The 13,235-nt window shown below is 56.0% G+C and overlaps 2 protein-coding genes across 3 annotated transcripts; one reads left to right on the forward strand and one right to left on the reverse strand.

Annotated features, from left to right (window-relative positions):
• Positions 1-834: 834 nt before the first annotated feature.
• On the reverse strand, positions 835-5,572 carry LOC125127285 (cardiotrophin-1-like). 2 transcript variants are annotated; one of them, XM_047780068.1, is made up of 3 exons: positions 5,498-5,572; positions 3,737-3,852; positions 835-1,729 (listed from the first exon to the last, which is right to left on the reverse strand). In XM_047780068.1, exons 1-3 carry the CDS (start codon positions 5,520-5,522, stop codon positions 1,265-1,267), a joined length of 606 nt encoding a protein of 201 aa, XP_047636024.1. In that variant the 5' UTR covers positions 5,523-5,572; the 3' UTR covers positions 835-1,264. The 2 variants fall into 2 exon arrangements, with proteins under 2 accessions (XP_047636024.1, XP_047636023.1); XM_047780067.1 differs by having other exon boundaries at positions 3,737-3,855.
• A 2,152-nt stretch (positions 5,573-7,724) lies between these two features.
• On the forward strand, positions 7,725-12,173 carry BCL7C (BAF chromatin remodeling complex subunit BCL7C). Its single transcript, XM_047780066.1, has 6 exons — positions 7,725-8,171; positions 8,746-8,824; positions 9,151-9,259; positions 9,355-9,516; positions 11,108-11,193; positions 11,976-12,173. The coding sequence occupies exons 1-6, from the start codon at positions 8,080-8,082 to the stop codon at positions 12,099-12,101; spliced, it is 654 nt and encodes a 217-aa protein (XP_047636022.1). The 5' UTR covers positions 7,725-8,079; the 3' UTR covers positions 12,102-12,173.
• The last annotated feature ends 1,062 nt before the right edge of the window (positions 12,174-13,235 follow it).

A 13,235-nucleotide genomic window follows, 5' to 3' on the forward strand; every position in this document is an offset into this window, starting at 1 on the left:
CCGCAACCTCAGGGTTCCTAGTTGGATTCGTTAACCACTGCGCCACGACGGGAACTCCTCTTTTTTTTTTTTTTTTTGCCTTTTTAGGGTCGCACTCACAGCATATGGAAGTTCCTAGGCTAGGGGTCTAATCGGAGCTGCCATCTCTGGCCTTCACCACAGTCACAGCAATGCCAGATCCCAGCCGTGTCTGCAAAACTACATGACAGTTCACGGCAATGCCAGATCTTTAACCCACTGAGTGAGGGCAGGGATGGAACCCGTGTCCTCATGGATACTAGTTGGATTCTTAACTTGCTGAGCCACGATGGGAACTCCCCAATTTCCCGTCTTAGAAGGCTTCACTTCCTAGTCAGTGGACATTAATTCTTGAAAAACTAAGGACTCGTGTGTCACATCTGTCTCCTGCTCAGGGCACATCCACTTCCTGTTCAGGGCTGCCAGATGGCATCCTGGCTTGGGGCTTTCAGGAATCTCCTATTTATACTGTGGCTTTGGTGGATGTCGGGTGTGTGTGTGTGTGTGTGACCAGGCTGTACCCCAAACCTTATTCTCCTTGAAAGTGTCTCCCCATTTTCAACAACTATATATTTTTGTAATGTAGTAGTCTTTTTATTTTTAAACATTTTATTTACAAAAAAATTAATTTATTCTCAGAAATAAATCTCTTTTTAAGGGCTTGATTTTTTTCTCTCCATAGACCTGACCTGTGGGGAAGGGAAGGTGCAGGGATAGGGCAGAGGGAGGGGAAGGAAGGGAAGGCCATCAAAAGGGGAGGGGGCAGGGCCGCAGGGGAGGGGAGGGGGGAGGGGGAGAGCAGCAGGTGGCGTGACCACGGGGCCGGGGGGCGGGGGGTGGGGGGTGGCTGAAATCTGTTTGGAGTAGCCCTCCCACCACAGGGCCAGCAGGCATGTCCCTGGCCAGGAAAGGACAGAGAGAAGGACAGAGAGGAACAGAGTATAGGTGTCTCCTTGAGATGAGGTGGACATGTACACGTGCTCACACGGGGCGAAGAGGAGACCAGAGAGAGACGGGGAGACAAAGAAATGCCCAGGGAGGCAGGGCCCAGCGATGGAGTAAAAGACGAAGAAAGCACGGAAATGACAGGCACAGGAAGTCACAGAGAGAAAAAGATCACGAGCGGACAGAGCATATAGAAAGATGGAGACAGTGCGAGAACCCAGACACTGACGGAGATGCAGAGACCGAGAGATGGAGGCGGCCAAGGAGGAGGGGACCGCGGGCTTCGGCCCGCGTCCAGGGCTCAGGCCGGGCCCTCGGGCGCCAGCTGGCCCAGGTCGGCCTCGGTGCGGCTCACCCACTCGCGGTAGAGGCCGCACACGCGGAGCCCCAGCACCTTGGCCGCGAAGACGCCCGCGGTGGCAGTGGCGGCGGCGATGGCGGCGGTGGCGGGCTCGGTCCGGGGCTCGGGCGTCTCGGCGCCCAACGCGGCCAGCACGGCCTCCACGGCGGCGCCCAAGGCCCGGGCCTGGCGCGTCGCGTCCTCCAGGCGCTGCAGCAGGCGCGGCGCGCGCGGGTTCAGCTCGGCCTGGCGGCGGCGCACCACGTCCAGCAGCGGCGGCAGCGCGGCCAGCGCCGCCGCGTCCAGCCGCAGGCGCTCAGGCACCGGCAGGCCCTCGTGGCCCGGGCCCGGGGCGCTCAGATCGGCCACCGGCAGCCGCGGGGGCGAGAAGCCCGGCAGCCCGAAGGGGTCTCCCTGGTGCTGCACCTGCGGAGACGCGGCAGTCAGGGCGCCTCCCCCTCCTGGAACTCCACCCGCCACCCCTCTCCTGGGGCCTCAGTGTCCCCAACTCCAAATGACACCCTCCTGCCAACAGAGCTGCTGTTTGAGATTATACAGAACAACAAAAAATACGGTAGGCTTTACCCCAGTGCCTTCGTTTCCTCCTCTCAATGGAGACAATAACAGTATCAACTTTATAAGATACTTATGCGCATGTTGCAACGCTTAAGACAGGTCCTGACTCGGAAAGGCACACAAAAAAATGTTAGGAGTTCCCGGTGTGGGGCAGCGGAACCGAATCTGACTAGGAACCATGAGGATGCCGGTTCAGTAGGTTAAGGATCTGGCGTTGCCATGAGCTGTGGTATAGGTCGCAGATGCGGCTGGGATCTGGCATTGCTATGGCTGTGGCGCAGGCCAGCAGCCGCAGCTCCGATTTGACCCCTAGCCTGGGAACTTCCATATGCCTCGGCTGTGGCCCTAAAAAGCAAAAACAAAAGCAAAAAACCCCACTCTTTTATTAGTGCTATCTTCCAGACCCAGGTTCAAATCCTGTCTCCACCACTTATTAGCTGTGTAGTTCTGTGCAAAACCATTTCTCTCTCTGAGCCTCAGTGGTCTCCTCTGCAAGATGGGGGAATAGTTCCCTGTCCTGTCTTCCTACCAGAGATCTCCTGAGAATCATAGAAAATAGTGCCAGGGATCCAGTCAGTTTCACTTCCTCCCCCCAATCTTCCCCCAACCTCCCCACCTCTGCACCTGCTTGGCACACAGCAAGGGCTCAGTGAATACCTGTCATGTGAATGAATCAGTGACAAAATAAATGTGATATGTAGTTTGTAAAGATGCTATAACAGGACCATTTATCCTTTGAAACATCTTGCTTCTGGTTCCGGCACTGTGTCTGCTGCTTTAAACACACTATTCCTAATCTTCCCAATAATGGGTGTGATGATGATGATAATTTTGTAAGCCAGGATTCTGGGGCTGACTTGCCCTAGGTCATCCACCTAGGAAGGGGCGGAAGCTGGACTCTGAACCAAAGTTGGTAGGCTACAAAGTTACTTCTCTTATCCTGCTATTGCTGTCATCACTGTTAAATTATTATGTTGAATGTTATCATTACTGCCCAAGGTCACAACAAGTTGGCAGACCTACAGTCTGTCTGATTCAAAACTGGATCCTCCCTCCACGACACCAGAGTAATTTGGGGAACTACTTTCTTTTTTTGATCATGTTGGCAGATCCCCCTCCCCTGTAAAAATGCCCTCTTGCTGGGGCATTTTTAGCCCTAGATTGAAACCCCTTCTTGGCCTCTTTGCATAACGCAAGTAGAAGAGTTCACAGCTCATCCTACGCAACTGCCTCCTTTTACACCTGGGGAGACCCAGACTCGTGGAGGTGAGATGACAAGATCATACAGAGCCTAGAACCCAGGTTTCCTGACTTCCAGACCAGAGTTCTCATCATGCTCTCAGGTTGCTCTGTTTTGTTTTGTTTTGTTTTTCCTTTTGAGGGCCCCACTTGTGGCATATAGAAGTTCCCAGGCTAGGGGTTGAATTGGAGCTGAAGCTGCAGGCCTACACCACAGCCACAGCAACACGGGATCCAAACCACATGTGCGACCTATGTATGCTGCAGCCTGTGGCAATGCCAGATCCTTAACCCACTGAGTGAGGCCAGGAATCAAATCCGCATTGGTATGTCAGGTTCTTAACCCACTGAACCGCAAGAGGAACTGCCAGGTTGCTCTGTCTAAAGCACCAAGGAGGCTGCCTCCGCACTGAGGCTAATGGAGAGCCATTTGGGGCAGAGAGAGGGTCCTCCTCCAATTTGCTCTGTAGCCAGGGGTCAATAACTAGCCCCCTCGTGGGAACCGCAATTTCTGCAGCCGTGAAGGGAGGTCGACAAAATGGGTCGTTCAAGGACCCTGTGATGTGTACTTCCCCAGACCCCAGGCCCCCTGGTACCCGCACCCTCATCCCCACTCACATATTCCTGGAGCAGCTGTTCAGCATATTTGGTGAGGAGGCGGGCAAGGCTGTGTGTCTGTTGGATCTTGGCCTCCAAGTGGGGAAGGGGTGAAATGGAGGAATCAGCCTGGGGGTCTTCTGGTGGGAAAAGGGGGAGGAATGAGGGTACACAACCCCCCTGCTTCTTGACCACCTCTTCCAGGTTGGCTCTTCCTTCCTGAACCCAGAAATTCCACTCTGGTTTGGGTTTTTTTTTTTTTTTGGTTGTTGTTTTGTTGGTTTTTTTTTTTTGCTTTTTAGGGCCACACCTGTGGCATATGGAGTTTCCCAGGCTAGGGGTCGAATTGGAACTACAGCTGCTAGGCTACACCACAGCCACAGCAACATAGGATCCAAGTCATGTCGGCGACCTACACCACAGCTCGGGGTAACGCCAGATCCTTAACCCACTGAGCGAGGCTGAGGATCGAACCCACAACCTCATGGTTACTAGTCAGATTCCATTTCCACTGCACCACAATGGGAACTCCCAGAAGTTCCACTCTGAATCCTCCAACTTTTAAGCCAGGCAGGCTCTGTCCCCTTCCAACTGAGGGAAAATGAAGCACCAGACATTTGCCAAGTGGTTGTTCTACCTGAAATGTATTCCCTGTGCCTAGATCATTGTTGAAATCCTATTAAAGCCAAATTCAAATACTGCCTCCTCAGTGTAGATTTACCCGTCCTTTAAATTACCTTCTTCTTTCTACTTAAGGCCATTTGTTCATACTTCCAAAGTGGTGGGTGGTTTTTGGTTTTTGGTTTTTTTTTTTTTTTTTTTTTGGCAGCCCCCAGGGCATGTGAAAGTTTCCAGCCAGGGATCAAACCCGCAGGGCAGTTGCTACCTTTGCCACAGTTGCGGTATAAGAGAACTTCCCCAAGGTGTTTTTTTTTAATGGCTCTTTTTTTTTTTTTTTTTTTCCCCTGTGAGAATCTGCCTCAGCCAGGGAATCCTTTGAGGGTTGGGCTCACACATCTCTCTCTCAGAGATTGTTTGTGGAATTCAGCATCATTGATGCACAGATCTTTAAATTGAAATGAGCCGTTAAGCCCATTTTACAAGTTGGGAGACTGAAATCCCACTCCTTTCCTGATGGCCCGTCTATGCAAGACGCTGGGCATTGCGCAGCATCAATGAATCGGCAGCAATCTACCTTCACTAGCACAAGCTAGAGGGTGGCGCCCCGGGAGGACTGCATTTCCCTAGATGCCCATCGCGCGTGCCCCGGGCATGCTGGGGAATGTAGTCTTGGCCCGGCAACTCCCGTCCCCGCCCCCGCCCCGCCAGAGTTTGCCCCGCGGGTCCCTATCCTTAACAGCCTCGACTTTCGCTTCCTTTTGTCACTCACCAGCCCCTGTGGCCAAAGGCTTCTTCCTCTAACTTTACCCGTCCCTCTGGCTCCCAGCTGTGATTCTTTCCCGATACTCTGAGAGGATCCGATGTCCTGTCCCAGCCACGACCCCAGTCCTCCCCCAAGGTGTACTCGAACCCAGGATCTACCTCCTGAGTCCAAATCCCTGAAGGCACAGCCCCAGGCCTCCTCTAAACTCTGGCGTTTGCCCCTGCCCCCAGCTCACCCACAACTCACCCGCTCGTTACCTGACACCGGGGCCCTGCTCTCCCCCACTCAGGCCGCTCCCTTCCCGTACCTAGGGGTGGCGGGGACCCAGACTCCAGCTTCCAGCCCTTCTGACCCCTGCTCCCCTCAGGCACTCGGCATCTGACCCTTCAGTCCCTTACCCAGACTTCCCTCCCTCCGGTTCATGCTGTCCCCTGGCTGATCCTGGTAGCCTCCACGCCCCCCTTCCGAGGGGGGAGAAGGGGGAAAAGGGTAGGGGCGTGGCCGGGGCGTAGCCAATCACGGCTCAGACCCCAACAATCTACCCCCCCCTCACCACCCCGCCCCCCGCCGCCCCAGGCAGGATTCCTTGGCCCTGAGCTCAGGTCCTTGCTTGCGCAGCCTCGTCGGGGAGGGGGCCTGAGGAGGGCAGCAGGATGTCTGCAGGTTGGACTCAGGCTTGGGTGCCAGGGCCTGGGAGGCAGCCTGGGTCCCAATGAGAGGAGAAGGCTCAGGCTCCGACCTGGGGTTAGTCTTGGCCTCTGGGCTGTTTTTCCGAGAAAACTGGGGGGATAGGAGAGGGCGCAGCTGGCAGGCCTGGAATGTGCTGGCCCTCCCTCTTGGCAGGGAAGAGGGAAGGGGAGAGCCAGGTGCTTGAGAGGCCGAGATGGGGGCCCTCAGGCTTGGGCCACACCTGCTGGCATCAACACCTCCTGGCCTATTGCAGATGCCTTCTGCCCTTGCTCTCATAGTCACAGCTACTAGGAGGGGACCACCACCTCGTCTTACCAGTAAGAGAACACTTCCGACACACCCGGATCTACTGAAGGCTTCTTGCGCTGGAACAAGCTTCAGAGGCAGGTCCAGGGAGTCACACCCACACATCTACCCACAAACCCGATGAGGACAAACGCTGACGGGTCTGTACACACTTACTTATTCCCACAAATGGTTCCCAAGTACCCTGGGCTCTGGGCCCCAGAGGGGATCCATTCTTAGTCTCTGGCCCCCTGAGGAGCTCAATCTGATAGCGAGACCACAGACAAAAGCAGGTAATGTGAACTGGGAAGGAGGCCCCTGTGTCTTTAAGTATTTCACCATGAGCAGACAACTGCCAGAATAAAGGAAGAAAGGGAACAACTGGCAGAGGGCACAGCATGTGGCACCATCACGCGCATATTAACAGTGACTCTTGTTGGGTATTTACTATGCGCAAGATGCTGTTCTAAGAGTTACATGTATATTAACTCATTCCCATGTTACAGCTGAGAAAATAGTGATAAGTGACTTGTTCGAGGTCACTGGACAAGCAGAGCTGGGATTTTACCCCAGTGATTTGGCCCAGAAATGATGTCATAACCACCTCTGAACATAGTCACACCAAAACACACAGACCCGAGAGCCACACCCTTGACACATTCACACACAGCAACACAAATTTAGAATGTCATACCTGCTGGCAAACACAGCCTCAAACAAAATCAACCAAGACACATGTATTTTAAGTAAGCTTTTCATTGACGTGCTGTAGACACAGGGTAAAGTACACACAGCATATATGTACAGCTCTGTGAATTTTCCAAGAGTAAATATGCCGTGGGAACCAGCACCAGATTAAGAAACGGAATCTGACCAGTTCCCAGAGGCCCCTCTTAGCCCCTCCCAGTCCCCAGGGTGACCGCTCTCCCTGTGTTTCGCACCATTTATTGGTTTTGTCCAGAACTTTCTGTGAATGGGATCACAGGGCGTATTGTTTCTCTGACCTCTTTCACGAGACGTCCCCATTGTTGTGTGTAGCAGGACATCACTCTCCTTGCCCTGTCGTCCATGGTGTGAACAGGCTACAATTTATTTTCCATGGCCCTGTGGATGGGTTGTTTCTAGCCTGAGGCGCTTAGGAACAGAGCTGTGGACATTCCAGTACAGGTCCCTTGGGGCTCCTACCCACGCATTTCTGATGGGTGTTAACCATCCAGGAGCGGAACTGCTGGGTCACAGGGTTGGTGTACGTTCGGTTTCACTAGAAAAGCGCCAGCTTTCCAAAGTGTCTCTATCAATTTACACTCCCCCAGAAATATGAGAGGTCCAGTTGCTCTACTTCGCCTCCACTTGTCAAGGTCTCATCTGAGCCATTCTGGAGGATGGAAGAGGCACTCAGTACATTTACAGTGTCTGGCACGTAACTGGCCCTCAGTTAATACCTGTAGAATGAATGGATGAAGGGATAGTTGCAGCGTAGAACCAGGCAGCCGAGCAAGGGACACACACACACGCAAACACACACACACACAAACACACACACCGTTCCAGGGTCCACCCACGCGCAGCGGTCGCACCCGGGACACAGATCCTCTCGCGCCCCCTGGCGCCCACGTGGTCTGAACGCACGGCCGCAGCCCCGCCGCGCGCGTCCAGTCGCCGAGCTGCCCCAACCTCCGTCTTGGCCGCGGGCAGGGGGCGCTGCGCGTCCGGGCGCCTCGAGGCGGCGGCGGCGGGCCCGGTCGGGGCGGGGCCGGCCGGCTTCCAGGCCTGGGCTCTGGCCGCCCGCGCCGCCGGGCGGCTCCGGGGACGGGCCGGGGCGGGGCGCGGCGGCAGGAAGCGGGGCGGGGACTCGCGGAGGCGTTGGGGAGCGAGGGAGGGCGCGGCCAACTCCCGGAGGGGCGACAGGCCGAGAGAGCGGCGCCCCGGCCTGGCGCCGAGCCTGAGCCCGCCGGACGGGAGGCGGCCCAGCCGCGGGCTCGGCCTCGGCCCCAGCCCCGCCAGCATGGCCGGCCGGACCGTGCGGGCCGAGACCCGGAGCCGGGCCAAGGATGACATCAAGAAGGTGATGGCGACCATCGAGAAGGTCCGGAGATGGTGAGCGCTGCCCCGGGGGCCAGGGACGGGCCACGGCGGGCCACTCCTCCCCCGACACGTCCACACCCCCTCCGCCACCTGTGGCCCCCAGGTGTTAGGTGTGCCCCCCTCCCCCGCCGCCCCCAGCTGCGTCCTGGATCTGCAGGGCTCTATCTCTCTCCTCCTGGCTACACCCTGGGGTCTACAAAGCGTGTTCCCCAGCCCTGCCCTCCCAGAGCTGGACCCCCCCCCCTTTATGCCCCGCCCCCTAAAGCTTTGACACTCCTCCCGCAAGTGTGCCCCGGGATCTTCGAGCCTGTGGTCCCAGGCCTATAGTCGCGCTCTCCATGTATACCCCAGGGGTCTGCCGCGCCGTGACCCCAGCCTATTTTTTTTTTCTCTCCCTCTCTCTCTTTCTCCCGCCCCCCACCTATGCCCTGAGGTCTGCCGGGCTTCTCCCTCCAAGTCCCATTAGCCACGCTGCCGCTTCTTTCGGGCACCACCCCCACCTCCACACGTATCCCCAGATACATCCAGCTCCTGGGCTGGCTCTCTCCTCAGGCCTCTCTGACCCCGTCCCTCCACCGTCCCACAGGGAGAAGCGCTGGGTGACTGTGGGTGACACTTCCCTACGTATCTTCAAGTGGGTGCCAGTGGTGGACCCCCAGGAAGAGGTGAGCAAGCTCCCCCACACCAGGCCCTGCATCAGGGCCACCTCCGGCAAGCCCCTCCCAGCGGCTGGCCTCCACCTCCAGTCCCCACTTAGACCTTACATGCAGCCTCGGGAACAGATGTTAACAATTATTAGCAACTCCGCCTCTTTCCCCTCCCCCGCCACCAGACCCCCTGAGTTCACGGCCTGACGCCGCCGTGGAGCACAACCTGTCGCTCACGGAGGGCCTTCTGCTTCTCTGTGCCTCAATGTCGTTATTTGTTCAGTGGGGGCTTTGCAAGCACTAACTAGAAAGCTGACTCTAACCCTTCTTCCTCTAACCCCCAGGAGCGTCGGAGGGCAGGTGGCGGCGCAGAGCGATCCAGAGGCCGCGAGCGGAGGGGCAGGGGCGCCAGTCCCCGAGGGGGTGGCCCTCTCATCCTGCTCGATCTCAACGGTATGTCGGGGATGCTGGGCTTTGGGGCAGCGGTGGGGACTGAAGGAGGGGATTGGGCGCCTGAGACCCAACCCTTTCTGCTCTTGCTCCCACAGATGAGAACAGTAACCAGAGCTTCCATTCAGAAGGCTCCCTGCAAAAGGGCACAGAGCCCAGCCCTGGGGGCACCCCCCAGCCCAGCCGCCCTGTGTCACCTGCCGGACCACCGGAAGGGGTCCCTGAGGATGCTCAGCCCCCACAGCTGGGCCAGGAGAGAGGTAGGACCAGGTGCCTCCCAGGAACCTTCTCCTCTGTGTCTTGTCCTCTCCAAGGTTGCAGCCCCCCACTTGTCCTCTGTCTGGTACCCCTCCTGTGTCGAGTCTTCTGGAGACCATCCCTGAGTCCTGTGAAAAGTCACTGCCTTTTCTCTAGGGCCTTTGGCCTTCCTCTGGCTTCTTTGGGTCTGTAGGTAACTTATCACTGACGGAGATTTTCATGTAAATTTAGCTTTTGAGTAGTTAAATATCTTTCTTTCCCATTCCCACCTCCTGTCCACTTCCTGAAGGTTGGGCCCATCTTGATCCTGTTCACGGCTGTATCCTCAGAACACTGCGGACCACCTAGCAGGTGCTCAAGAAATATTTGTTGAGGAATAGGTAATAATCAAAAGACTGATTAACAGTCGGTGATAGTTACAGCTAATACTTACTGAGCTTTCTGCGTGCCCGACACCCCGCTAAGCTCTTTCCATGTTTTATCTCATTTCATCCCCACTGCAGCCCTATGAGGGCTACGATCTCCATTGAGAGATGATATACCCGAAACCCAGAGAAGCTGCCCAAGTTTACCCAGCCAGCGAGCCAGGATCTTGGGCCTGAGTCTTCATCAGCTCCTCTTTCTTCCCGTAAAGTCAGTCCCCTGTCTGATCAGATCCATCTCTCAATGTGTCTGTCTGCCTTCCTCTGCCTCCCCAGGCCCTGTCGTCTCTCTAACCCACACCTGGCTCCGGCCTCCTCACAGGTCTGTTCCCCTCCAGCTGCACCCACACAGCTACCAGAGCATGCGTTTGATGGGGTCATTTTCCAGTTTCAGAACCTTCGATGGCTCCCTATGACCTTTGACCCCTCAGCTTGGCACTCTGGGCCCTTCCCGAACCGTCCCCTGCTGACTTCACTGTTCCCTTCCAAGAACACCAGGACTTAGGCCTCCGTTCCATGTCTGGATCATAGCACACGCTCGTGTACCTTTACTGATATAAAAACCATAATTGGCATTTCTCGAGCACTCACCGCATTAAAACCGTGTTAACGGTTTTGCCTGTGTTACCTCCTTTGATTCATACACCAGTCTGATGTGGTAATTACTATAATTATCCCCATTTGACAGATGGGAAAGCAGGGTTAGAGAAATTAAGTCACTTGCTCGAGGTCAAGATTCGAACTCAGGGAGTTCCCTTGTGATGCAGCAGGTCGAGAATCCAGTGTTGTCATTGCAGCAGCTTGGGTCGCTGTGGCATGGGTTCGATCCCTGAGTGGGAGCGAACTTCAACATGCCAGGCATGCCCCCCCCCCAAAAAAAAGATTCGAACTCAGGCGGTGCCGCCCCAGCGTCTGTGCTAAGCCTGTGTTCCCTCTGCCTGCTAAGTGCTGCACTTCCCCATTTGTCCACATGATCAGATCCACTCACCCATCAGGATCCCACCTAAATGTCCTCCCTGTGTTTTCTTCCCAGCGGGTAGGCCGGTGCCTGGCGCCCTGCTCAGTGCGCCCACAGCCCACGGGCTCATGTGATGGGTGTGAGTTTCCCTCCAGGTCCGTGCTGTGGCTCAGAGCAGCTGCTCAGGGCATGTCTGTTAACTTCCTGTTCCAGATCCTGGGGGCATACCTGCAGGCGGCACGGATGAACCCCCGATGCTGACCAAGGAGGAGCCTGTTCCAGAATTGCTGGAGGCTGAGGTGAGAGTGGCCAGGAGGCTGGACTCCCAGGTCTTGCAGGGACTGGGGACTCTGGAGCAGCCAGAGGCCTGGGCAGGGAGTGGGGGGCTGTACTCTTGAGGTCCAGGTAGGAAATGCAGAGCTGGGACACAGGTAAAGGCTTTAAAGGGTGTTTTAGAAACAAGGTCCTGGCGTTCCCATGGTGGCGCAGCCACTGGTATCCATGAGGACTTGGGTTCGATCCCTGGCCCCGCTCAGTGGGTTAAGGATCCAGCATTGCCGAGAGCTGTGGTGTAGGTCAGACACGGCTCGGATCCTGTGTGGCTGTGGCTGTGGTGTAGGCCGGCAGCTGTAGCTCCGATTCAACCCTTAGCTTGGAAACTTTGCTATGCCGCGGGTACAGACCTAAAAAAACAAAAACAAAACAAAACGAAAAAAAGAAAGTCCTGCGGGCTGGATTGGGGCTGATTTGTGACCATTAAAAGCCTGAAAAGATCCTGGTGCTCCTGCAAGCATTTTTTTTTTTTAATCCTACATGTTGTAATTAGCTTAAGAAAGTTCCCCACAAACGTCTGACTTTTCCCACAAGGACTCTCGTGATAACGTTTTCCAGAAATATCAAATATCAACTTCTTTCCCCCAAACGGTGGTGGTGGTGGTGGTGTCATTTCTGGCACCCTGGGGCCCTGGGCTGGCCTCCCGGTGTGGGAGGGGAGTGGAGTGGAGGCTGTGCAGAGGCAGAGGCTAGGAGGCTGCCCTCTGGGTCTGGGTGGAGCTCACTCCTGTCCACCCTTCCTCTCCAGGCCCCTGAAGCTTACCCCGTCTTTGAGCCAGTGCCACCTGTCCCCGAGGCAGCCCAGGGTGATACAGAGGACACGGAGGGCGCCCCCCCACTCAAGCGCATCTGCCCAAATGCCCCTGACCCCTGAGAAGCCGGCCTGCCTTGTCCTGTTGTCCCAGGGGGTCCCTTTGGCTTTTTACAAATAAAGACCCTTTTGTAATTTTGTGTCCTGTCATTTCCCCATCAGGGCTGGGGAGGGTCTCCGGAGACTGTTTTGTCTCATGCTCCAGGTCTCAGATGGGGTCACTGAGGCTCTAAGAGGACCTGCCTATTGTCACACCATGAGTCAGATGTGGAATGGGGGTCTGAGCCAGGATCTGCCTCCCCAGGACTCCCTCCACCCTGCCCTGTCCCCCTGACCTTTGACCCTTCCTTCAGCCCTCCTGCTCTGGGAATCCCGGGACCCCTGCTCTTCCTTCTCAGCCCCTCCCCTGGGCCCAGCAGTTAGTAGAGCTCTGGGCGGCTAGCTCCCCACCCCCCACCCCCCGCCCCCCGTCTCCCATTTGTACACAGGAATACGGGGGCCCAGAGGGACTTTGGGGCCTGGGCTGACCCAGCCCCTTCCCTGCCCTCAGGAAGCTACAGCATTGTGCCTCCTTGCCTCCGCTTAGCCATTCCTCCACTGGAACTCCTGCCCAGGCTTCTGGTTGACTCTTATTTGTCCTCAAGCTCAATTGCTGCCTCTTCCAGGAAGCCTTCCCTGACCCCAGGCTCAATTGTCCCCACTTTGGGGCTCCCACAGCCCCAGTGTGCTTCTTTCCCTTTGTCTCAGCATTTATCGGGCTCTTTGGGGATGGTTGGTCTGAGGGTCTGTCTTGTGCACTAGGCTGTGGTCTCCCGAGAGCAGGACTTGGTCCCAGGCTTGCTTAGCATAGTAGCATAGAGCAGTCATAGCACCTGTTTGGTGAATGAGTGCATCAAGGAATGGGCTGAGCTCTCCAGGAGAGCTTCTCTGTGGAGGCGGAACATGAGCTTGACCCTGAGACATGAACCTCAGTGTGGTGGGTCTGACCTAAAGCCCAGGTTCAAGTCCTGGCTCTGTTACTCACTAGCTCCATGGCTCTGTCCAGGCTGTTTCCCCTCTCTGAGTCTTAGTTTGTTCATCTGAGCAATGGGGACAATAACTAGGCCCCATCTTGCCCCTGTGGTTTGTGGGAACCTTCAAATAACATGAGGTACCTTCGCTTTTTGCCTGCAAGAGAGTCAGAGTCAAGTGTGTTAG

Source organism: Phacochoerus africanus, chromosome 5 (genome assembly GCF_016906955.1).
Source record: "Phacochoerus africanus isolate WHEZ1 chromosome 5, ROS_Pafr_v1, whole genome shotgun sequence".
Lineage (NCBI taxonomy): Eukaryota > Metazoa > Chordata > Mammalia > Artiodactyla > Suidae > Phacochoerus > Phacochoerus africanus.

Coding starts and splice junctions, on each gene's coding strand:
- LOC125127285 (XM_047780067.1), bottom strand. CDS start 5,522: ATGAACCGGAGGGAGGGAAGTCTGG. Junction 3,856..5,497: donor CCGGAGGGAGGGAAGTCTGG/GTAAGGGACTGA, acceptor TTTTCCCACCAG/AAGACCCCCAGGCTGATTCC. Junction 1,730..3,736: donor AACAGCTGCTCCAGGAATAT/GTGAGTGGGGAT, acceptor GCGTCTCCGCAG/GTGCAGCACCAGGGAGACCC.
- BCL7C (XM_047780066.1), top strand. CDS start 8,080: ATGGCCGGCCGGACCGTGCGGGCCGAGACCCGGAGCCGGGCCAAGGAT. Junction 9,517..11,107: donor ACAGCTGGGCCAGGAGAGAG/GTAGGACCAGGT, acceptor TTCCTGTTCCAG/ATCCTGGGGGCATACCTGCA. Junction 11,194..11,975: donor CAGAATTGCTGGAGGCTGAG/GTGAGAGTGGCC, acceptor CTTCCTCTCCAG/GCCCCTGAAGCTTACCCCGT.